Source organism: Seriola aureovittata, chromosome 9 (assembly GCF_021018895.1).
Source record: "Seriola aureovittata isolate HTS-2021-v1 ecotype China chromosome 9, ASM2101889v1, whole genome shotgun sequence".
Taxonomy (NCBI): domain Eukaryota; kingdom Metazoa; phylum Chordata; class Actinopteri; order Carangiformes; family Carangidae; genus Seriola; species Seriola aureovittata.
In genome coordinates, this window is record NC_079372.1 from 8,793,577 (window position 1) to 8,817,621 (window position 24,045).

General features: G+C 42.6%; 1 protein-coding gene across 1 annotated transcript; it reads right to left on the reverse strand.

Moving 5' to 3' along the window:
• Nucleotides 1–1,805: 1,805 nt before the first annotated feature.
• LOC130174266 (EMILIN-3) lies at nt 1,806–15,394 on the reverse strand. The gene is made up of 6 exons (XM_056383958.1): nt 14,704–15,394; nt 6,121–6,243; nt 4,794–5,116; nt 4,302–4,648; nt 3,833–4,183; nt 1,806–3,674 (listed from the first exon to the last, which is right to left on the reverse strand). The coding sequence occupies exons 1-6, from the start codon at nt 14,886–14,888 to the stop codon at nt 2,529–2,531; spliced, it is 2,475 nt and encodes an 824-aa protein (XP_056239933.1). The 5' UTR covers nt 14,889–15,394; the 3' UTR covers nt 1,806–2,528.
• Nucleotides 15,395–24,045: the final 8,651 nt, after the last annotated feature.

The window sequence follows — 24,045 nt, forward strand, 5'->3', positions numbered from 1 at the left end:
CATTCATTATCACTGAGTCTCACCTAACCTCTGACTCTACAAACACTTTAATATCCTCCACGCTTTCGCCTTAATGACCCCGGCGTATCATCCTGCCGCTTCATGTGACCATAATCTTGTGAGCTTGTATGTTTTTGCAACTTTTTGCAAAATGTGCTGTGCTCATGACCATTTCAATTACATTCTTATCCAATGCACACATTTCTTTTATGTATCAGTTTGGTAAAGTCAGGGGTTTTGAACAAAAGTGAATTCCTCAAAAAAAAAACTGCTTATTCTGTGCAGTCACGCCTCATATTCCTCCAGCTAATATGCTGCGCAGTATATATTAATGTTACTTTTCCGGTCCCCATTACAGGCTGACAGCCAGTTAATCAGTGAGAGATGTTGCTGTCTTAAACTATGTGCTGATATTCTGTGAAACCTGCAGACAGCGCAGCCTGACTACAGGCTCAGTCATAATTCAATAACTGTTTGCTGTCCTAATTCTGTGATATTGATATGGAGGGAAATAAATATGATGCAGCTTTTTGAAAAAATCACTTTGAGTAGTTCATTATTCTCAGATTAGCCCCGTGACTCATTTGTCATGTAGAGATCAAAATGGGAACTTTAGTAGTTGTCTTTGAGCATCTACTACTTACTGTCAATGATGACCAGCCAACTTTCACTTCCTCAAAACCTTAACTCTTTTTGAGTCAGTGTAGTTCCTCTTGATCTTTTTTTTTTATCAGCAACAATTGAAAAACAGAAACAAACATAACAGCATATTTAGGATCTATTCAAAGATTCAGTTCTTTTTGTGACTAACACGTCAGGAAATCAAGGGAAGCATATTGAACCCATTTGACCACATCTTGGCAAGTTAATTTTCATTGCTGCCCTCGGGATGTTGATAGTAGTCATTTTGGCGTTACACCAAATTCTGTGACCCTTCATATTCTGTGAATTCATAAAGAATTTCAGCCTGCCACCTCCCACGTTTTCATCATCACACAGTACTTCATTACCTTGGTACTTTATCCGCTTGATAGCTGTTACCAGACATGATGCCATTCTACGTTGATGAGTTTAGACAGATTTGGTGCTCTGTGTGACATTATAGAGGAATAACTACATGAACACGGGTGACACCTATAGTGTTTCTGCTATCACTGCTATCATTTGTGTTTTTTCTTACTGCCGTCAAACTGCTCTTTACTGCGGTCAAAATGTGTGAACCCTGTCTAAACACAGTGGAGGCAAAATCTTTAGTCAGAGGTGCTATCAAAATAAAGTATGATAAAAGTGTTGAAAAATGTTTGTAGTGGCAGTATACTGTAGCTGAAACTGGGTCACACAATTTGGTGTAACATGAGTATCTCTTCTCAGTTCTTCCTAGATGATCTTGATTGATGATTTTTTTTTATTTGGTTTGTGTGTTTTTATTGGGTTACTAATATATTAACAACAGTGTTGTTTTTCTTTTCCTATTTATTGTGTGTATTTGTTGGCAGAATATAAATGTGAGGAAAGGATAGAGTTAATTTTGTCCATTAATAATAACATCAAAAAAATGCAGGATAGTTGACATTTAACAATAATGACCATAACAAACTTCATATTAACTTCCCAGGCTAGCAGCTGCATACAATTCCTTACATGGATAAATAAAGTTGTATTGAATTGAACTGAATGAATTGTCTTAGTCAAAACATAACCCACAACCCTCATGAATTTCGAAAAAAAGACCCACTTAGCCAAAATTGTGTATATATATATATATACATAAAAAAAAAAAAAAACACTGCCATTCTAAGCACAGCCCTTGAGTGTTTTAGATTTTATTTCTTTTCCATCTACCATGCTATGTAATGTGTTGTCACTGTCCCCCACTGGTGAATTATGGAACTTCTCTGCAACTTGGAGCAATGCGGCAGGAAACAAACAAAACTGTCAAAGCAGAAATACATATATCATTTTTCAACAAGTGTAAAACAGGAGTTTACAAAAATGTAAATAGCACCAAGTTGACATACAGTATTCTTTAAAAAGACCTGGCGAATGTCCACACAGGGGATGTCGAGTGTGCTGGTCAGTAGAAACCCGTAGCAGCGTATTAGTCCCATATCATTCACTTTGCTTTGTTATTACTTCTCTAATACAAACAGTTTAACATCATAACAATGCAGTCACTTCATATAACTTAAAAAAAGGTAAAATATGAAAACAAAACAATCATGATCAGAGAAAAAAAACAAATGCCCTACAGAATAAAATCTCAAGGGAAAATATTGCCCAGCTATACAACCAAAGGTGTGTCTTTGTATTCTGTGTCTGCTTCTCCTCACTTCACTAAACTAAATACCCAGGACATCTGGAGGCACTGGGCTCGGGAGCTTATGGGAAATGACTTTCACCGGTTCAGTTAATTTGCATCTGTGCAGATGGGATTTGAAAAAGAGAAGAGAGAAGCAGAGGAAGTCACTTGAGCCTAATGAGAAGCACACATTAAGTCTCTTTTTTTTAAACATTTTGTAGCTCAGATGCTACTCGTCTATTTTTTGGTTGGCTGCTTCCTTGGCCGCGCAGTCTTTGACCTCTCCTTTCAGCTCAGCTAGCTGTTCGGAATGGATGGCCAGGGTACCATTCACCTGGGCCAGGTATGAGTCTGAGTGTCTCTCAAGCTCTGCCCTGATCCTTTCCAGGTGCTCTGCCAGCTCTCCCAGGCTGCTGCACTGGCCCTCTACCTGGCTCACCCTGCTATCAAAGTCCTTCACCTCTCTCTGCACTTCTATCGCTGTGCTCCTGCAGCCATGCAGCTCCCCGGCCAGCCGTCTCTTCAAAGCCACTAGTTCTCCCTTCAGGTGGGCCAGCCGCCTCTCCCCAGCCCCCAGGAGGGAGGCTTGGTGGCCCACTAGTTTGGTGATTCCTTGCACCTGGTTTACTAGCTGATGCTCTCTCTGCTCCCAGGTAGCGTTAGCGTGGCCCACTTCACTTGTAATGAAGCTAATAGAGTCTTTTAGGCCCTTCAGAGTGCGGTTCACAGAGTTGATGTTGACCTTCAGCAGGGTGATCTCTCCCTGGACCGTGCCCTCTGTGTCCTCCTGGGCAATCCTGAAGAGCAGGTTCTGCAGGGTGTTGTTTAGTCGGTCCAACCGGTTAGAATGAATGTCCAGGCGGTCTTTCATCTTCTTCTCCATCCCTTCACACTCCTCCTCCACTTCAGTGACACTGACACCCCCTGCTGGTGGTGTGGAGGGTGAGCAGGAGGAGGTGCAGAGGAGCTCTAGGTCTATTAACTGTTTCTGAATGCCATCCAGGTCTCCCTCCACTCTCCTCCTCACAGACTCGATCTCCGTCTCCAGCGCCGGGACCACCTGGCCCTCCAGGAGCGCAGGGGCCGTGGCATTACTCAGCTCCTCCACAGCCACAAACAGTCTCTCCTCCAGGGTCTTCAGCTTGTCCTCCAGCATCGTCTTGAAACCATCCAGACCGACAGGGACCCCCCCTAGTCCATCAGGTCCACCCTCGGTGGCATTGAGGCGGCCCTCTATGTCCACCAGGCGGGTCTCGATCAGCGTCTCCACGTGGATGCTCTGGTCAGCCAAGGCATTCTGGAGCTGCCTCTGAGATTCTGTCAAACCTTTAACTGACTCCTCCAGCAGCAGCATACGCTGGGAAAGGCTATTTACCTGCATAATCAATAACTTATTAGTTCATTTGTAACCCAATAAAAAAGTCCACTTACCTTTAGACTGAGCCTGCATGAAAGTCACACTAGTAAATTCATTTAAGTGTTGTTTGTTTGACAAATGAGATGCATTTACTGACAATCACATCTATATCATACCTGTCCGCAGCAGCTCTCAGTCAGAGTCAGGCCCTGGATCTGAGCCTGCAAGGAACCCAACTCCTCCCTGAGCCCAGTCTCTCTTCCATCCAGAGACTGCTGCATCTGCTCCTGGCCATCCATGTGCTCCCTGTGACACTGCTTCTGCACTTCCCCGATCTTCTTGTCACAGAAGTTCTCCAGACCGGCCAGACGACGCTCAAAGCCATCCAGGATCTCAGCACGCATGTCAGCCAGTTTGGCATCTAGGATTTCGTCAACATGAGCAGTGGAGCCGGGGCCAGGGATGGGCTTGCCTCTAGCTCCGTCCAGCAGCCTCTTTAGCTGGCCATCATGACCCAGGACCATTCCCTGAAGACACATACAGGTGAGAAGGAGAAAAAAAAGTAGCATTCAGTAAAGGAAAGCGAGACATCGGGCTGTACAGATATACTCAACTGATCTTTATACAGCCAAAGTTACACAGTACCTGGATCTCCTCTAAGATGTGAGTCTTGGCTCGCAGCTCATCCCTCACTTCTGTCACTCTCCCTGCTAAGTCTCCTAATCCAGTGAATCTTTCTTCTCCATCCAGCCCATCAGGTGTCCCATCTGGGATCACCCCAAATCCCACGGTAGAGTCAGGCACACGGGCACCGTTGGCCAAAAGAGACACCAAGATTTTGTTTGTGTCCTCTCGGAGGGATGTACGCAGTCGCTCTTCAAGGCCAGCCACCACCCCGTTGAGAGTGTCCAGACCCTGGGTGAGGCGACGCATGTCGTCCTCCATACGGTCCAAACGTTCACCAGTCACTCCAGAAATCCCAAATTTGTTTCCTGTATTTCCAAGGATAAGAAAAGGAAGAATGATGCAGCTGTGAGGGTTAGAGTTGAGTTGAAAATACTTTCTCAGATGCACACAAACACGCGCTTGCACACATAAACAGCAATAGTTGAAGTTTAAACCCCAGTCTGTTCTCACCATGGTTTGGTTTTCCGTCTCCAGCAGGCAGTTGTCCTGTGGGTATTGGTCTGTGGTCAGGCACATTTGGGAAAGGTTTGCCCGGCTCCAGCTGGCCTCCTCCAGGTTTCTGGTCCATGGGGGGTCTAGGGCCATGGGGGAAGCCCTTCATCCCTGGGCGATGGGGTATACCAGGACCCCTGAAAGGTGGAATCACGCCACCAGGGGATGGCGTGGGTCCATCGTAGCAGTTTTCTCCAGAGTAGCCAGGACAACATCTCCACTCCAGCTCAGTCACTGTCTTAAAACCCACCTTGTATTTTGGTTTGTAGAATGTCCTGTACCTGAAAGTAAAAAAAAACTGGTTTACTATCAGAAATTAAGAGTTTGGTACAATTTCCATTGCAGGGCCTTTCAGAAGTGCTGCAATTGTTTATAATAATTAAGAGCACTGAGCCTGGACAGAGGATGGAAAGATGGGAGGTGGTGATCAGAAATAAAGGGATGAATTTGTTCTCTATGGGATTAAACGATCGGATTAGAGGGAGATTAGGAGATTAAGATAAAGTGTAGTGTAAATGACGCGGTATCAGGGGATTGAACCAGGGTGAGCACTGAACTTCAGTGTTATCTTATATAAACCGAATTTCAATTATGAATCAAATTCTCTGTCTCTCTCAGACACACACAATGATTCATCCTTTTTGAGGAGAAAATCTACTCCTTTAATTTCCCATGTGTGGGGGCTTTTGAAAGGCACATTAAAAGGAATTACAAAATCACATACAGTAGCTTAAAGAATCTCATCTTTCTTCAAACCACAGTTTGTATCATGATACATTAATTACATTAATCCAAATATTCTCTTTTGTGTCACTTTCACAAAGGTAGGTGGGCAGGTAAGAAAACAAGTGTAGCTAAATCTAAACCAGAATAATCAATTAATGAGGAGGAGCTTTTAACATTTTTAATGTGCTGAGAGAGAAATGGTGCTAGGAGACCAGCATCCTTTGAATTTATGCTGTTCAGTTGAATAAACAATCAAAGTCTTTATAAAAATTGAAAAGATTAACACCCCACCTCCCAACACCCCCCACCCCCATCCCTCTGTAGAAGAACTCAGTCAACAAACACGGGTGTGCATGCAGCAGAGGGCCTGCACATCATTATCTGAACAGCACATCAGGTAAACACTAGAGGGTAGCATTGCTATAGAGACTATCCCACAACGTGCTCCAGGCACATTTTAAAACCTCACAACCAAACGTAGTAGGACTCCAGCTGGATTGTGAGAGGTTTGTGCCTTTTTACACAGTTTGTATTCTATTATTTTGTTTAAAAAACTTACATGACAACAGGACACTTCTGACCCCAGATGCACTTGGTGGTGTACTCAGCCTTCACATAGGTGGACACTCCATCCTGCATGGTGCATGTGATGTTCTTCTGGACCACGTAGGCACAGTGGTTTCTGTGGAGACGGTGGAGCGACATTAGAGTTAAACAACTTTCGTTACTGATATATACACACCCAAGTACTCTTATTTATGACAACAGCCATTCTTTCGCTCTGTATCTGTGAGACTACATAGCTTTTGCTGAACAGGAAACAATGTGGCAGTGATAATGGTAAATACTAAGATGTGGTGGAATATTGTGGTGGAACAATAGTCAGGAGTCATCGCGTTGGATAACTCACTCAGGAGTGGCAGTTACACACTATCTACCTAAGTTTAGCTAACATTAGCCATCGTAAGTGACACAGGTTTAATAAGATGCCGAAACAAAACTTTTCTGTCTTATGTAATCTTCATGATGATGGATGCTTCAGATAATATTTAGTCATCCCAGTCTTTGAAGCTTTCAAATGGTTTCCACAGAAGAGCTATATGTTGTGGTTAAATTATGACAAATTATGATGATAAAATTACAAAAACATGTTCAGTTTTATGCCCAACACTGGCATTAGTCAGAATGACGATGGAGGATGTTTGCTTAGAGCTATTCATCTGTCTTTGCTTCCTTTTAGTTAAGGTAATTCAGCCCCAGGAAATATTACGGAGACTGTTTTCAGATGTATCCAGAATCCAACACATAATAACTTCACTTTAACTACTTTGAGCAGTTGTTGCATCATGCTGAAGCTGGACCTTCTCTCTCCTCTTTCTTCATTGCCAGTGCAGCTATAGCAACTGCTAAATGTTCCCCTGGCCCCCGTGCAACACAGGAAATGATGATCTGGGCTCTTCAGGCTCACATGTGAAGCATTTCTTACATTCAGAGGGGAGCGTTTAGCAGCACATGCAGTACTTAACGCTGCTCGCACAGCTGTTTCAGGACAAATAGAAGTGTTTTGAGGAGCAGGGAGGGACACGAGGGCCGAGGAGGGCCTACAAGCCAAGTTAACAGGTTCAGAGGGCTAACAGACAGCACAGTCTGTCAGAGTCTGTGAGAAACCCCGGCGCTGCTGCTGCTGCTGCTGCTTTCTGCAAATCGCTGACTGTGTTGACAGCGTTTGTGTGTGTGTCACCACTCTCCGTGTGTGGACATATGTTAATAGCAGTGAAAGGAAAAGGGCAGGAGTCAGAATGACAGCTCCTTTCATACCAGCCTGACAACATGCTGCCAGGTCAGGCGTTGTTAAAGAAGTGGCGGTTACGACCTGAACTGATGTGGTATGATGGGAGCTCTTAAAGCACTTGAAACTCACACAGGCAATTTACTGGTCACTGCTGAAGATTTTTAGTGTAAAAAATAAAAAAAAATAAATAAAAAGGAAATCTGGCTAGAAACATTGTTTTTATGTGTCATGTGGTTTATGAATATTGATGACTTTATCTGATAACACAAATTGTGCTGTATCATCACATTTGGCATATTTTCCTTCTCTTGAAAACTCATAACAAATAGATTAACCCACGTACTGTTACATTGCTCCTAATAATTTTCTGTTTTCATTTGTTTCACCACCACCACCCCACCTGCAAGCTCTTCTGTTTATGATCCCTGAGTGGAGTTTCTCATCTGCTGCTCAAACAATACACAAACCCTTTGGCACCAAATTAAATTACATTTTTTTATCCGGTTGTAAACATGCGAAAAGTCTGGCACAAATATATTTTTACAAGATCACATTCACATGGTGGCGGTAATAGAGATTCCTGGATTTAGGAAAAAGGGACGATTCTGTCATCCAGAGAATATCACCACTTTACTAAGTGCTTTAAGTATTATATTGTAAAATCTAACTAGTGTCTAATGGTTTCCTCCTCATAAATGACAGATTTACCAGCAGCAATAAGGAGCTTCATGACTCGTTTTTTGTGTATGGAAGAGTTGGGGGGGAAAGCTTCTATAGGCATACAAGGATTTGTGACAGCTGATAGAGAGCAGACTCAGTGCATGAGTGTGCGTGTTTATACATCACAGTAAGTGCGTGATCCCTCTCATGTTACACACAGGGCCGATCAGCGGAGCGAAAAGCGACCATGTTCACCGATTTGTTTGTCAGGTGCACATCTGCGACGAGCCAATGACCTTCAGACTCACACACAATGGCTGAAAAGTGCAGGAATCCAGATGTACAAGAGAAGAAGAAGAAAAAAAAAAGTTTCTCCTGTGCACAGGTCTCTGTTTCTGCCTCTCTCCCTGCAGTCCGCTCTTTGACTGTTTTCACAGATCTGTCAATGTCATTTGGGTTTGTAAGTGATATTTTATCCTCGGTGTCTTACAGACAGAGGGGCTCTGGCTTTGTGTGAATCAAAGTTGAGCGCTGAGATAAATCCTGTCCCTCTGCGCCGCAGTGTCTGTCAGGGCAACAGCAGGTCACCTCCTCTGCTGTGTAAAAACACATTTATTGGATGAATGTTGAGTTTCAACTTGAGAGATAGTGATATTGTGTTTGAGCCGTATAGACACTGACACACAGTCACACACACACACACACGTGCGCATTTCATACATGCACAGTGGAGCTCTTGGGCCTTTCATCTCACATCCACAGAGACCACACAGCTCTGCAGGATGAGGATTACACAAGCTTTATCACCAGAAATATGAACCCATTATGCGTGAGTGGTCATATGTGAGAAAAAAAAAAAAAAAAGGGGCCGTCTTTAGTGTTTATTATCGTCTCATCCAGTCCCAGCTGCTGCAGGGTAGGTGAGAACTTTGTTTAGGCGGCTTGTGTAGGAGGATCTCCAGCCTGCAAAAGGCAGCACTAATATGGACACTTGGGGCGTATAAAGGATGAGAAGTCATGCTCCAGTATGATCTGAGATCAGGGGAATATGGAGAGGAAGGAGAAGAGGAGAGAGAGAGGAGTGCTGGCCTACTCTGAGCTATTTTCACACTTCATCTCGTAGTTAATGTGGCACAAGGAGACCGGTGTTACTTTCTGATGTTTGTTTTAGCTCTCGTGGGTGACAGGTGGGAGGGGTTGGCCACACAGAATAACCCAGTAAGTGCCAGACAGTAAAAGTCACTTAGGTCACCTCAATTTTATTTATGAGTCATATTTAAAAACAAGGAGCGTATGCTACACAACTGCGACAGATAATTATAACAGCCATAGTTTAACAGGCATTGGAATTGTTTTACATACAATGAAAGTGACTGGATGAAGCTTTTAGATTTAAAGAGGTCAAATCGAGGGCATAGGTGAAATATTTAGCTCCAGCCTTTGCTTTGGGACAACAACAGCAAAGGTATGAGGAGCCTTCAACTTTAACTTTGCCTGTGGGACAAAGTCATTTAGATCCTCTGGTCAGAGAATCTAAGAGGTGGAATAGTGAAGAAGGTCAGAAGAAGTTGCAAACTTACCTCGTAAATCCTGCTACAGCCATGCCAGAGGCTCTGTGAGGCTTGTCGCACCGTCTTAGCTTAGAGCTTTAGCATGCTAACATTTGCTAATTAGCGCTACATACAAGATACAGTTGAGGCTGATGGGAATGTCAATAGTTTTGCAAGTGTTTGATTATGAACCAAAGTACTGGACAAATTAAAACTTTGACATGATGATGGCATTTAGGGAAAATTCAGGGGATCATCAAAGTTTTCCATCCAGAGGGGCATTAATGAGTGTACCAAATGTTCATCGCAATCCATCCAATAGTTATTAAGACATCTATCTACATATCGCTAAAACCCGCTAGCGCTAACTCCTGCGGATCAGTATGCTTTCTTTGACTGAACTTACCAACCTGATCTCTAATTTTATCTACTGTATCTTACATTCCACTTGTCCATAGTGTTGTATATTGTTGTCATAATTGTTTTTGACGCTATGTGACATTTTTCTTTTTCCCACACTTCTCTTTTGTGTTTCTCCAGTTGATCCACACCCGCGCTGAACCACCCAACCCCGACTGACCCAACTGATTCAAATTCTTCAGTGTATTAAATCCTCTTGTGAACCTCCCACCCTCACCTGACCTACTGTTCCTCCCCAATACATATCAAAACAGTCTTCACCTCTTTTTGCCATGACAGGAAAGCCACACTTCCATTTCTCTTGCCTCATTTGCTTCTCTCTCTCTCTCTCTCCCTCTCTCTTTCTCTCCCTAACGCACCTCTCCCCTTGACGCCAAAATATTGTCTTTTTTCTGTCATTGGAGCATGACACTTTTTGACTGCTACTCTGGTCCCACTGTAAATATTTCCAGTATAGCGTTACAGTTTCTAAATCACTTCATAGCCTCCCAGGGGGAAAGCAGAATTCCCATCTCAGATTCTCATGTGGAGCGTTTTCAGCAAATATTATTGCTGCTAGACCTCCACCCTCTGCTGGGACCAAAACAATTCACCTTTCCATCCCCCTTTTTCTCCTAACCTTCCTTGCCTTTATTTTTCCTGCAAAATCTGAAAACTACAGGTTATCTCTGTTTAATTATCTAAGCATACCATCACGCTCTCGCCTTTGTTTCTAATATTGTCTTTTTTTCCTCCACTTTCTACTTTTCATCAAGCCGCTCTGTGATACCTAATCATGACGTCTCCAGCCATTTAACCTGCCACTTTTCCAACCATCGCCCTGTCTGTTTTGACATTGTGGCACTAAAGGGCTCACCTTCTTCATTACTAACCGCTCTCTCACCTGCAGGCTTCCTGACTGTTTGAACTCAGGCCACTGCTGTTGCCTCTGACAGATTTATGACTGGAGCAGACCAGTTAGAAAACCATGCAATCTTTAATAGGACCTTTAACAACCATGTCTGTGAGCTAACAGCTCTCCTCCAGGGCCCATCTCTTTCCATATATGCTTTTAATGAATCCTATTTCTGGCCAACTGGCAGGTCTTGAAGGTCCCATGGTGTAGGGTTGATTGACGTTACTCATGTGGCTACTGATTAGGGTTAAAGGAAAGACGTGATACTCCCAGCTCTAGGACCATGGGGATCGCTCTTTCATTCATGGACAGGGTCAGATCTGAGCCAGCTCTGGTTACTATAGCTTAAAGGCAGACCATTACTTTTACATATGCTTCAATTTGGGCCATTGGCCGAAATTTCATTTTTACAGCGATGAAATCATCATTTTTGTAAGATCCTATTCATTATAGATAAACTTTTAGTTGTTATAATTAGATAAATACAAAATCTCAAAAGTTGTTTTCTTGTCGCATTTTTCTTTATGAAGTTTTGTTGTCTTGCATTTTTCTCTTGGAAAACTGTAAGAAGCTCAAACACCGGCAGTGAAAAAACACACCAATGATTTATCCTCAGGCATTTCCCAAAGCACATAATCTTCTTTGAGTAAGAATAGCTTTCTGTACTTTTTAAATAAAAGGCTTTCAGACAGACTTGTTACACTTGTTAGACTCACTGTACTGTATATTTTCAAAACTAATCCCTGCTGGCTGTAGCACCATATTAAAGGACATGTGAGAGTGGTATCAATCTTCTTAGATAATGCTATATATAGACAGGGACTGAGTGTATTTCCCAAAAGGTCAAAATCTAATTTTGACAGTTTGGAAAAAAATTTGGAAGCATCTTCAACACTTTATGACAATTTAATTTAGATATCAAAATATAATAAACAATAATGCTAAATTAGTTGAAACTCTAATATTGTATAGTACATTACCCCAACCTTTAAATGATAAAATCCATATTCACTGCATAAAAAAATCCAAAACATTTTAGCAGAAAGCAGTAAGTAACATAAATATGTGTTGGTAGGGAGCTTGGGAGTTTACTGCCCAGCCTCTGTGACCCTTAGCAGGAGACTGGCTCCATTCTTGTCCTCCACTGGACACTCAAACACAAACTTACAACAGCAACCCATAACCTCTAACCTCAACCAACTAACTGACCTTTCTCCCTTGATCTCTGTCCCATACATCATCGAAAAGCCCTTGGATACGTCTCTAATCTGATCAGTGAAGACATGTGACTTCTGCTGGGATCCTAATCGATTTATACAACACCCATTTCCCAGCAATGGGTATATGGCTCTTGGATTATGTTTCACCTGTTGGTGTGCATTTTGTGCCATAGCGGTATGTTATGGTGCAACATGGAGAGAGATGCTTGTGAGACACATTTTTATCTTTGTTCTTTTCCTTCTTGATGTAAACAGTTATGCTGCGAATGTATTACACAGAATATAGACTTTTCTAATTTGCCCTTGCAGATGACATACAATGTCAAAAACGGACCAAAACACACTTGAGGAAAACTCTCTAAGCCCCCCATGCACAGTTTTAGCCATGGCACAATTAATAGAGTGGTAAGTAGAGAATTGTAACTGTAGATACTCGGACATGTGACAGTCAGTGACCAGAGGCTATTCCAGCAAGTGGCTGTATTGAATGAAAGGAATGACTGTGAAATCAATTCAGTCGCTTTGCTGCCAAAATACAGATAATAATTCAACATGAAGGAAAAAAAAGTCTTTGGTTCACCAACAGCTGAGAATTTTTTAAATGTCTCACTAAAAACAGCCGTGTTTTGACCATGTGACAGTGCAGTCAGTAAGAAACAAGAGCGAGCATTTACAAGCTGTAAAAAGACAAGTGAAATCCTTCACCAAAACACATGTAAACAAACATACACCCGTACATATATGCACACACACACACACCCACACGTCATAGCATGTGTGTTATTTTTAAGTCTCTATTTCCACTGACCAGTCAGGCAGACAACAACTGAGCTCACATATCTGTAGCGGTGGTCTGACACTGACACGTCCCCGGGGCCCACTGTGTCCAAGATGGTTCAGCAGCTCTTGTATAAACACTATAGTTGGACTCGCAGACACATGTGCGGGAACATCATCAGCTACCAGAAACAAGCAATTACAGACCATCTGTCAATCTTAGTTTTGAATAGAACGATCTATAACACCTAGCTGATCGATCCATCTTGGGATTCAGGCTTAAAATTGTATCTGGCATAAATTGGCGTGTGAAATATAAATAAACCTCTTTGAGGCCGCTGACAAAAAAAAATAAACAGATGCCACTGTCATTCGCCACCAGCATACAGCAGGCTGGACGAGGATGTGGATGAGACCTCGGGCATGCTGGATGCTAACGTCAAGCTAGCTGGTGATGGTCAGTAAAAAACATATGCTGGCTGCTTGAACAACCCACTGTATTGTTTTGATCTATATGTGTTAAATAATACAGAATATATCATGTGTGGCTGTGTAGTTGTTTAAATGCACATGTGCAACAGCTGTACTGTGTAAAAAAAAAAAATTGAGTAATGTAATATGTAATAAGTAATTGATTAAATTTTTTTGTGGAACTTGCCCGAGTCTGATCACAAATGAGAAAAAAGTTGGAAGAAGTTAGAAGTAAGTGCTGGGAGAGTAAACACTGCACAAGACAACATACTGACTGGAGACAGAGGAAAAGAGAGGGATGGATGGAGGTAGGTCAGAAAGTTAAAGGTGAAGGCTGAATGTTGCATTCAGAGTGAAGGACGCAGAGGTGAAGGTACATGGCAGACTAAACAGGGCTGGGCGATCAGCAGTCTTCTGTGGCAGTTTGAGTGAAGCAGCAGGTAGCTGGGGAGCTGTCCAAAGACATAACAGCTCTCAGGGGAAGCCAAGCAAAAGAGATGAGGAAAAGGGAGGAAAAAACCAAAAAGAGCCCTGCAGGCCAAACATCAGCCATCTCTATCCAGGCAAAAATATATCCTCAGGCCTTTGTTTCATCTCACAGCTTCATGCCCCTCACATATCATGCATAGAATGAGATTATTATTCCTCTCTGTTCATGTGGTTTGACTGTTCAATATCAGTCCAGTGTATTTACATGATTAAAAACAGAAGAAGATCCTTCTTTTTGATACTGGAAGAGTTAAGTAGAGAAGAAAAAAAAAAAGTTTACAATTGTAATCTAAATGTAAATTCAGTTGGATTGATTGGGGATTAGTTGTGCCACTCCCTTCTGGCAGTGGGTGCCCAGCTGTACTGTAAGTCTTTCCTCTAATTGAGCCCCCCTCTTGCCACACACACACACACAGACACACACACACACACACACACACACACACAGAGAGCGACTGCGATGGATCAATACCCTTGTCATCAACTCGGTACCCGCCTCTCTGCACCGTAAAGACCATAATGACGGCTTTGTTTTCATAATAACGCTGCATGTCATTGTTGCTCTACGATGTTTATCCCCAGCCACAGATGGTTTTAGGTGTGAACCACAGAAAAGGGCTGATGGTGAGTAAGAGAGGAACAGAGAGTCAATTCAGGGATCTGTTACCAAGCCGATGCCCTAACTAAAACCATATTTCTGCAACTCGCCGGTGACATGTGTTCCTCAGGGGAAATACAGTATGAGGTGGGTCCTGCTCGCAAGCACTCTAGATATTTGGAATTCTTTTTGAATTCAATACCCTGCAGCATGGGAAGGGAAATAAAACGTGCATTAGCGCCTGTGACATGTCCAAAACGGAGCACTTACTTGTGACGGGTCATGGGCTTGTTTGGTAAATGGTGAGGGTTGAGTCCAGCCTTGAACAGGTTGTATCTGTTTCCATAGAAAGGGTTGACATGGCCTCCATAGAAAGTCCCTTTACTGTCCGCCACAGATAGCAACACTCCTAAGAGGAAGAACTGTGCAACCAGTTGACACAACTTGGTCCTCATTGTTTTTTTCTTAAAAAAAAAAAAGAAAAAAAAAAAAGCAACAGTCTGATGAGGAAAACGGGGTAAAAAGTGATAGTTGTAGTTTCCTCAGAATGTTGTGTTGGAGCTCCCCGGCGCACGTGCAGTCTTGTCTTCTTCAGTGGGCCCTGAAGGAGACATGGAGCCCAAACAGCTGTAGCATCAGCAGCATCTTGCCCTGTGCGCCTTCAGCTCGCAAACTAACCACACTCTGAGCACACAGGACAGAGCAGAGGGAAAACTAGTGAGGCTGAAGAGGGAGGGGAGAGGAAGAGGGGCAAGGAAAAACAACACAAAGGTGTGCAGGAGGAGGGGAAAGGAGAAAGAGGAGAGCAGGACAGAGGAAAGAAGGAGGGAAGAGAACGTGTGAGTGTGTCTCTAGAAAAGTTTCTGCTCAATTCACACACACACACACACACACACAGACACACACACACACACATACGCACACGCAAGCTAGTGTGAGACCTGCTGACTAGGCTCGGCCCTCCAAGTCCTCTGCACTGTGCATGAGTGAGGGTGTGTGTGCAAGAAGCAGTGTGCTGCTCTGCTGCCTCTGAAGGGGCAGGCAGACAGACAGTCTGGATTTGCATATCCCACCCCAACTCCAGCCTGGCTGCTCTGCAAAAGTGGGGTGGGATGGGGAGGTGGGGGGGGGGCTGGCTGCTAATATGATTTGGTGACTCTTTCTCTCTCTCACACACACATAAACACAAGCACATATAACATATAAACGCACACCTTGAAATCAGATTCTGAAGTTCAAACAATGCTCTTGTTATGTTCTGCTTCTTTTTTATCATCCCCTCTCCCATTTCCACCCAATCTCCAACAATCGTAAGTTTTTGTCCTTTTAATCCCCTAACAATTTTATTTCTTTGCCCTCTCCTTTTCTTTTTCTTTTTTTTTTCTCCATCTGCTGTGGGAGCAGCTGTACATCAAAGCACAGCCCCAGTGTTCATTCAGTGCCCTGTGCATGGCTGTGGCTGCAGCCAGCTAAGATGCTGCAGATCTGGACACAATGGACCTCCTCCTTGCTTCACCGCGGTCACTCATTAAAAATCCCAGCCACAGCTTCAGTTGCGGTCCACACCCTGACCCCCTGCTTATGTCTTACCGCGCTTCCGCTGCAGTTCTTGAATTCATGCTTAACTGCCCCTTGTGTCTTTCGGACAGTTTGCTCTGGGAATTACACAAATGAGTTCAGTCCCTATAATAAGACGGTGTCAGTGTTTGGTCTGAGTGAATGTTTGTCGAGCCCTGTAGGATTTTTATAAACCTCTACTACAAATTGTTGCTGTTGGTTGATTTGTACTTTTTTCATGTGTTGTAACTGATTTATAATCATGACTGATTATATAATCATAATAGAATCAAAATTCATTTGTGCATCTGTAATAGGTGGTGCTGACAGCTTGGGTTCATAATGACTTCTTTGGTATCCAACATATTTGTTTGCAGCAAAATTACGCAGGGATTTAAAATTGAATCACCAATCACAGTGTTTCACAATGTTAACCACTGGCTGGATCACAGTTTTGTCTTTTTTGGACGAGAAGACAGTGACCAGATGGGGAGCCCCGGCAGGACTTGTCTGTGTGTGCGACTGATTTTCAAAGCAACCCTGAGAAAGAAAACCTGTAGCAACAGGCAGGTGTCTGAATGGACCTCTTTGTTTGGACGGTCCTTCTCACCTGTGTGTGGACTATGCATCATTTACCATTCTCTATTTGCTCTTCATTTAGAGGTCAGTGTGAAAGAACAACACACAGCTTCGCGGTATGCAAAGAGTCACTTCACACAAGTGGAAGAGTTCCCAAATATAGACCCGAGAGCACTCAAACAGCCGGGGAACTGGTGGCTTTATCAAACAAAATGGGTTTTAGTTGATGAGTGGATGAACAAAAAGCTTGAAGCAAAGCATTTTTGGATTATGGTTCTTTCTAGCCCTCATCAATTTTGTGTTTTTGCTGCATAGGTTCAAACATCTTTAGTCTGTGAAGCTGAGGTGTTTTGCTTCCTGCTGAAGATTCATCCAGTCGCTTCAGAAACTGTCACCTCGCATAAGTAGTGAGACAGTGAAAAGGAAACTATTCTAAATCTTTGTCTATTCTGGCAGACGTCTCTGCTCTGAAATACCGTTTCTCACAGAAATGACTGGCACAATTTTAAACAGATGTCTGTCCCAGCACACTGTCCAGATGTTAAAGAAAAGCGAGTGATATCGTTGAATCTCTCATTTATGCTAGTTTATGATCATTTATAACATTTAGTGGAATCACATTCACCTTGAATTATTAATTGATGAACCAAAGCCGTTTTTGTTGGCTGTAAGCCTCATGAGTCAGGGTTTGTTCCATTCATTCTCCTCCTCTTTTTTTCATTTCCTTGTGTTCTATGTAGATAGATGGTCATTCTGCCAGTATTGGACTTAATGTCTTTTGAGCTACATCTGTGAATAGTTTCAGATAAGTATCCTTATCTGCTCCCCTTGACTAATTCCATATCCTGGATGGAAATCGGAGAAGAAATTTATGCACCTTTTTAAAAAGTCTGTAACCTCATGAGCATTGAGCTAAAATAAATCTTTGGCCTTTCTACTGAATTCAAGTCAGTGACAGTGACCAAAAATATTAAACCCCACAATGTGCAATGTCCTCATCTTCATGTGGCTTGGAGTGAGGATACAGTCAAGTGTATGAGCACGTTGGAGGCTGCAAATTGTGGTGCGGTTGAACTGTATTGCATTAATCAAAGAGGAATGTCTGCTCTTTGGCCGGCCCTCAATGATTTTTAAAGGGTGGACAAAATAATAGGAACACCTGTCCACATAACATAATATGGTTCAACAGCTGCACAAATTTCAGCCTCCAAAATCTTCATATTGGCACATTTTTTAATGCAGTTTTGACCAAAACTGAAGATTATAGCCTCCATGAAGGAGGATTTGTTGCAGCACTGCTGTATTAACCTGCATTTATTTTTCTAATAAACTGACAACCCAGAGTAGTATCCTTTTCCAAGTGACATACAGCCTGTGTCCAGTTTTTCAGTGATAAGATACAAAGTTAATGAATCCACTTTAGTGAAACGGGACACCACTCAATTAGTTTCATTGCCCTAACCCCTCCATGAACCATCCCCATCGTTTGCTATCAGTCCTCTCCAGGATTTTTACAGGACACACTTTTATTAGATTTAGACACAGGGGCACAGACATCTTGAGGGAGAAGCAGAGAAAATGGATGAATTCCAGTTTAGTGACATCAGCTACTTAGCAATGAGAAGGACACTTGATCCTTTCTTACAGTAGTGACCTGGGAAGCGGCCCAAACTTCATAAAGAAATGAAGACAAGGGGAATGGTCGTCATTTATTTTTCTATTCCCGAGGCAGGAGAGTCGGTGCACACGTGCACACAAAAGACTTTCGTAAGTGTCGAAGATATGCTAGAGCTTCTGCCAAAGAGCAACAGTGAGGCTTTTTATGTAAAAACCACCCAACTTCTACTAAAAGAAATTTACATGCAATTAAGCCACTCGGTGTGAGGTGGTGTGACCCTCCATCACTTCTACCGTAAAACCTGCTCGTTAACATGTGACACCAGCAGTAAAATCAGGCCTCCATCTACAACAGTTCAAGATGGCCGGTGATAAATTACCCACCCTCTCCACTCTGTGGGCAGTAAAGACCCACCGGTGGTTTCCGACCAAAGAGAAAGAGGAAGTATTCTGGATTGGCTTGAGGATGCTAAGATTTCACATGGAGTGTACCGAAAAAACGCACTGTCCCAATTCATTTTTAACTTAAAAGAAAAATCGGAACTTCATTTGAACTTTTGTGATATCCATCTTAAAGTGCTTAGATCGTGATTTAACTCCTGTTTGGGCGAAACAACTGCATCTCATTTTGAAGTGTGGTCCTTTCAAACAATACACCAAAGAGCAACCATTGTGGACTGAGCCATTACAGGCTCTCAAATAAGGGGGACAAACAACACAAGAGTTTCACAGGGGTCAAAGGGGCCTTGCTGTGATGGAAACAGCTTTTTTCCCACAATAGGACCTGGAGGATATGAACTCATAAAGATGTAGGTGTGGGAATGGAACGGCATTTCAGAGTGTACACACCAATGCGCCACAGTCACTTTTTCCTCTTCTCTTTACATCTGCACAAGTCCCAAAGCATCTCTCAGTGTCGTTGCCACTCCACGTCAGGTATGCACCACTGTTGACTGTCTGCTCAGGTCTTCAAATAAGAGCAAAGGCGGGTGAATGGAGCACAGAGAGAGAGAGGGAGAGGGAGAGGGAGGGAGGGCCGTATGTGTCTCACCTCATTGAGACTATAGAGGCAGCAGCATCTTGGCTGTGAGAATGTGACGGCTGTCTCAGTGTGAGCTGGAGAAACTTCCTGGAGATTTTCATCAGGGAGAGATGACAAGGCCGGCCATTGTCTACCGTAGCTCTTTGTTTGAACATTTGATTTTAGTTTCTGACACTGGGTGGCAAAGAAGTACAAGATATTGATGCACTGCAATGAACTCAAATTTCCACCGTCTTACTTTTTACTTACTGCTTTATTAAGGCCACACTATGTCTAGCACTGACCGTAGGCATTGGATGTAAATTGCGAGGTGGAAAATTGTTCAACATGTTGCTGGGCTGTTCTCTGTTTAACTCTTCTGCTAACATGCTAATCGTGAATGGATGTTCTACCAGTTCAGCAGGTGTTTGTGAGCTTGACAAAGTAGTAGCAGGAAAGGCTGGAGGCTGTTTTTCTCAGCCATGAGGCTTTGTTGCTCTCTGATCAGGTTGTGAGTGACTCAATGGCCTTGTGACTGTTAAATCCTGCTCTTTTTAGACGGCTGCATCTTCTTATGAGCAGCTATTTGCATTAATTGTACATTAATTCGTCGGAGTGACCGGAAAATTTCCGAGGGGGTAAATCAAATCGAGTGAGCTGCCTCTCTGGGCCAGAAGCTCAGGCCACTTTTCGCTCCTAGTCCGTCGCTGGTAGCAGCTGATGTCATTTTTCTTCTGGACGTTGTTTGACAGATGCTTTATGATGATGCATTGTGATACTTTTCGCGCAGATTTCTGAAGCTGTGAAATGTGAATATTAATGTAACGTGATGGTTCCATATGTGGTGGTTTGGATCACTCTTGGTAAAAGAAACAGCTGGATGGAGACGGATTAGCTTTTAAAGCAGTGGTTTTACTTCTCTCAACACTTCGTCCGCTTCACAACAACAACGCCTCCTGTCTCTAAGTCACATGTCGCTAAACTAACCAATCAGAGGCTAGAAGGACTCAGACTGATGTAAATAAGAGGAAAACTAGAGAGATGGATTCAGGAGGTTGCTGTAACTGTTTTTAAAGATGCACATGTAAATATTTAAACAAATATACAGTATGAATTAATATCTAAACATTACGCAAATATTTATACTTGTGCTGAACTGATCATGGGTATATTACATATATGGGGGTGGGATTCCTATTGGCTCACTCTAGTAAAGGGTGACACTGTATATTCGCTTTAGTGATGTCAATACACAGCCCATTCACAAAATAATTTCCCTGTAATATTATCTTCAAGGAAACCTCTGTGTAACTCAATCATTAGAGAAATATTTAACTCAGAAACACTGTGTTTATGTGACAACCTGCTCTTAAAGTCATGATTAGATCTAAATTGCCAATGTTCCCTATTCTACAGATAATGTATTATGTTCTAATAACTTTGCCCTCACTGCTAACCTTAAGTCCAGATCCATGTAATGATGGTCATCTGCTGATGCACTTCACTGATATCACTTCATAAGAAGAGACCGTCTGCTCCACAGTGCATAAGTTAATTATTAGGTGCAGTAGAGTCTGTATATCTTATCCAGATTTGGCATTACAGCTGATTGCTTTTTTTTTTTTTTTTTTTTTTTTTTTTTTTACATAATAATTCTCTCTACAGTATATTTTCCTCAGTGGCTGGAGGTGCCCAGTAAGGGAATGACCGCACAGCATCCAGCCCACAGAGAGAGGGTTTACTGCGTGGGTTCTTGCAGATAGTGATGCGGTCAGAGAATAGACTCTAATTAAAAGCTCTACATACACTAAACTGACTCTGTGTTCATACAATGCAAAATGTGTTCCATGTGAGTTTGATCATGGCTATCCCTTTTCATTCATGCCATCCTCTGTCTTGTTTTCTCATGAGTCGAAAACATCTGACCACTTGAATGAGTCTATTATTTCTCTTCCAACAGTGTTTTCTGAAAATAGAACTAAGACAGGATACATCAGTTTGAAGAGTTTGGCAAATGGAGCCGTGCTCATACACACATGTGGCATTGTCCTAATGTCAGTACTATCTAAGTGCTGGTTTGTCCAGGGTAGATAGTGATTCGATTTTCCTAATTCAGAAGTTCTGGAAAGAATGTGTCTTGAATCTTGTTCTGAAATTGCATTTAGTATTTCAGATGTTTTTCTCAGGTGGCCTTCCTGAGAAAAGTGGCTTCAAAATAAATTTCATGATCATTCCTTAATGTCTACCTCACTTGAAAAGTAATACATGTTGGCCTGGAGCTTTATAGGTTAAACAGAATCATCATGTAGTGACATAGTTTATCTAACACAGCTTTTAAATGGCCATAATAATATCAGTACACTCTGAAGCACTGAGCACACAGCAGAGGCTATATACAGTCTGTATGATTTATGGGTCAGTCATACGAAGCATGAGCTCATTCCAGCCAGCACAGAATCCACGCTGTGCCAAATGTGGTTGGTGCGACTCAAAATTACATTGGATTTGTAATCAATGCTGGCGCTCTGCATGCACCAACATACACACACACACGCATCGGTTTCATTCTCCCTCCAGTGGGTACGATAGTCTGCATCCATTCCACATCTGGTTTACATCATAGCCAAACCACCACCACCACCAACCAACATAGATCTATCATGAGACGCACACACACATACATACACACACACACACACACACACACACACACACACACACACACACACACACACATTTCAATTGCACTCATTTTTAATACCCCTTCATGCACGGCTCTTTCAGAGTGAAGCACAGAAGCACAATGTTGTACCTCATCCTCCTGCAAGCAAACTGACTTCACATTGCTCCTCACTGCTTAAACACAAACATACAGCAGCTTGACCAGCTGTTGGAAAACATCAGCACATAGAAGTGCAGACACACATGTTGAGAGTGTCTGCATGGGAGCGTGCATGCAAACACTTAGTACTTTAATTGCTGGCTTGGTGTTTTATTGTAAATGCTGCAGAGCTGGTGGGGGTCAGTGGTCTGCAGAAAATATGAGGTGTGTTGAGATGAACACGCACTCACAATGAGCCCCTTGTTTCCTCAGCAATGTGTTCTCAGTTGCAAAGCAATTAAAGACCAGTTTACTGGCCATGGCTGCTCTTTTCTCTGACTGTGACGCAATTCTCCAGGTTTGCCCAGCTGAAGGCTGAGTGATGGGCATGCACACACCGGCGAGCTCAAACACAGGCACATGTGCACGTGCACGCAGAAGGAGACATAAACAGGCGCACGTGGACTCATGTGTGTGTGCGTGTGTGCGCACATGCACGACCATGCACACATCATTTAGGCTCAGCCGGTGCTGGCAGAAGGAAAACACACTACGTTATTGCAGCACAAGGCATGCCCTGTATGTGGCTCTTACTCTGCCAACCTTACAATAACGATACATTTAGATGAGTGACAGACACTTCACCGTGAAGTCACACTCATTAATGTGTTGACTCCATAGATTGACTGAACACAGAGCGCAGTGTTAACTTTTTTATTTATGCAGCACATGATATAAATGCAAGGGTGGAGTAGTTCATATTAGTGATGTCAGCTTCCACCTGTTTAACCTTTTTCATAGATAAAGAAAAAAGGAAACAGAAGAGGACTGTGCTTACCAAGTCAAAAAATCTCCCTCACTTCCTGAAAAGGTTTCCTGAATGAACTCATTGTTCATATTTTTTTTCACTTTACCCAGTGAGAAACTGTTCTTGACCTTCCTTTTATTTAAGCGGTCTGAAAAGACATAAATGTGGGTCTCAGTTACAGTTAAGTATTCATTAATTAGTCACTGTTGATAATTTTTCATCACTAGCCTTAAACAAGAACAGGTTAAATAGTCCTCACTGTTACAACAAAAGCAAATCTTTGAGTGTGAGAACATTGTGTGGCTAAATATTATTGGATCTCAGTCGGCCGGTGTCCACAGCTCTGAGTGGTATGTACGGTACAGGTTGTGTGTTTTCACAGAGAGACTACCACACTAGGCTGATGTGTCTTATGATAGCACTGCAGAGTATGTGAACGGGCATAACTTTCTCCATGTGTATAAGACGTGGTCTTTACCATTTTTTTTTTTTCACTCTCTCTGAAACCTCTCCAACAGCAAAATAGACACACATGATGTAGAAGGATTATTGTTATTTGGAGAGACTTGAAACAGGGTTCCACAGTATTTGGCCCACTCGGGGTTAACGGGTGTAGGATTTTTGCTGTGGCTTAAGTGGGTGATGGGGTGGAAGAACTCTTGGCCATAATGTTTTTTTTCTCACCATTTTGTGCTGTATGAGAAATCGGGAAAAAGCTCAGGACTACTGTTCAAGTCTCTCATATAACTTCAGATTATGTTATCACCCAAGAAAGGAAATAAACCAATCAAATAAATAGGCGGCAGTTATTCTCTACTGTTAACTGCTCATGTTATCTTTTCCTTATCTATAGGAGAGGCTGGAACGCACAATAGTGGCCTTGTTTTCTTGTGTTTGTTCTCTTTCCTGTGGCTTGTGGTGGAAACAACAGGAATGAGCCCATCACTCTTACAACTCCGTCTAGTCAAGATATGCGTTTGTGTGTGGCCTCATTTGTGCAGGTTGAAAGTTGATGTGTGTGTGTGTGTGTGTGTGTGTGTGTGTGTGTTTTTCCCACACACACTGGGGGGTTGTTAATGGTTCATGTGAGGTCAACACTTAAAAGGGTCATAAACTCACAGGACTAAAGCCATCATTGCCTTTCCTTGCCCATATCCATGAGTATAACTCAACTGTCTGAAAAACTTGTCGGCTCTCATTCCTCATCTT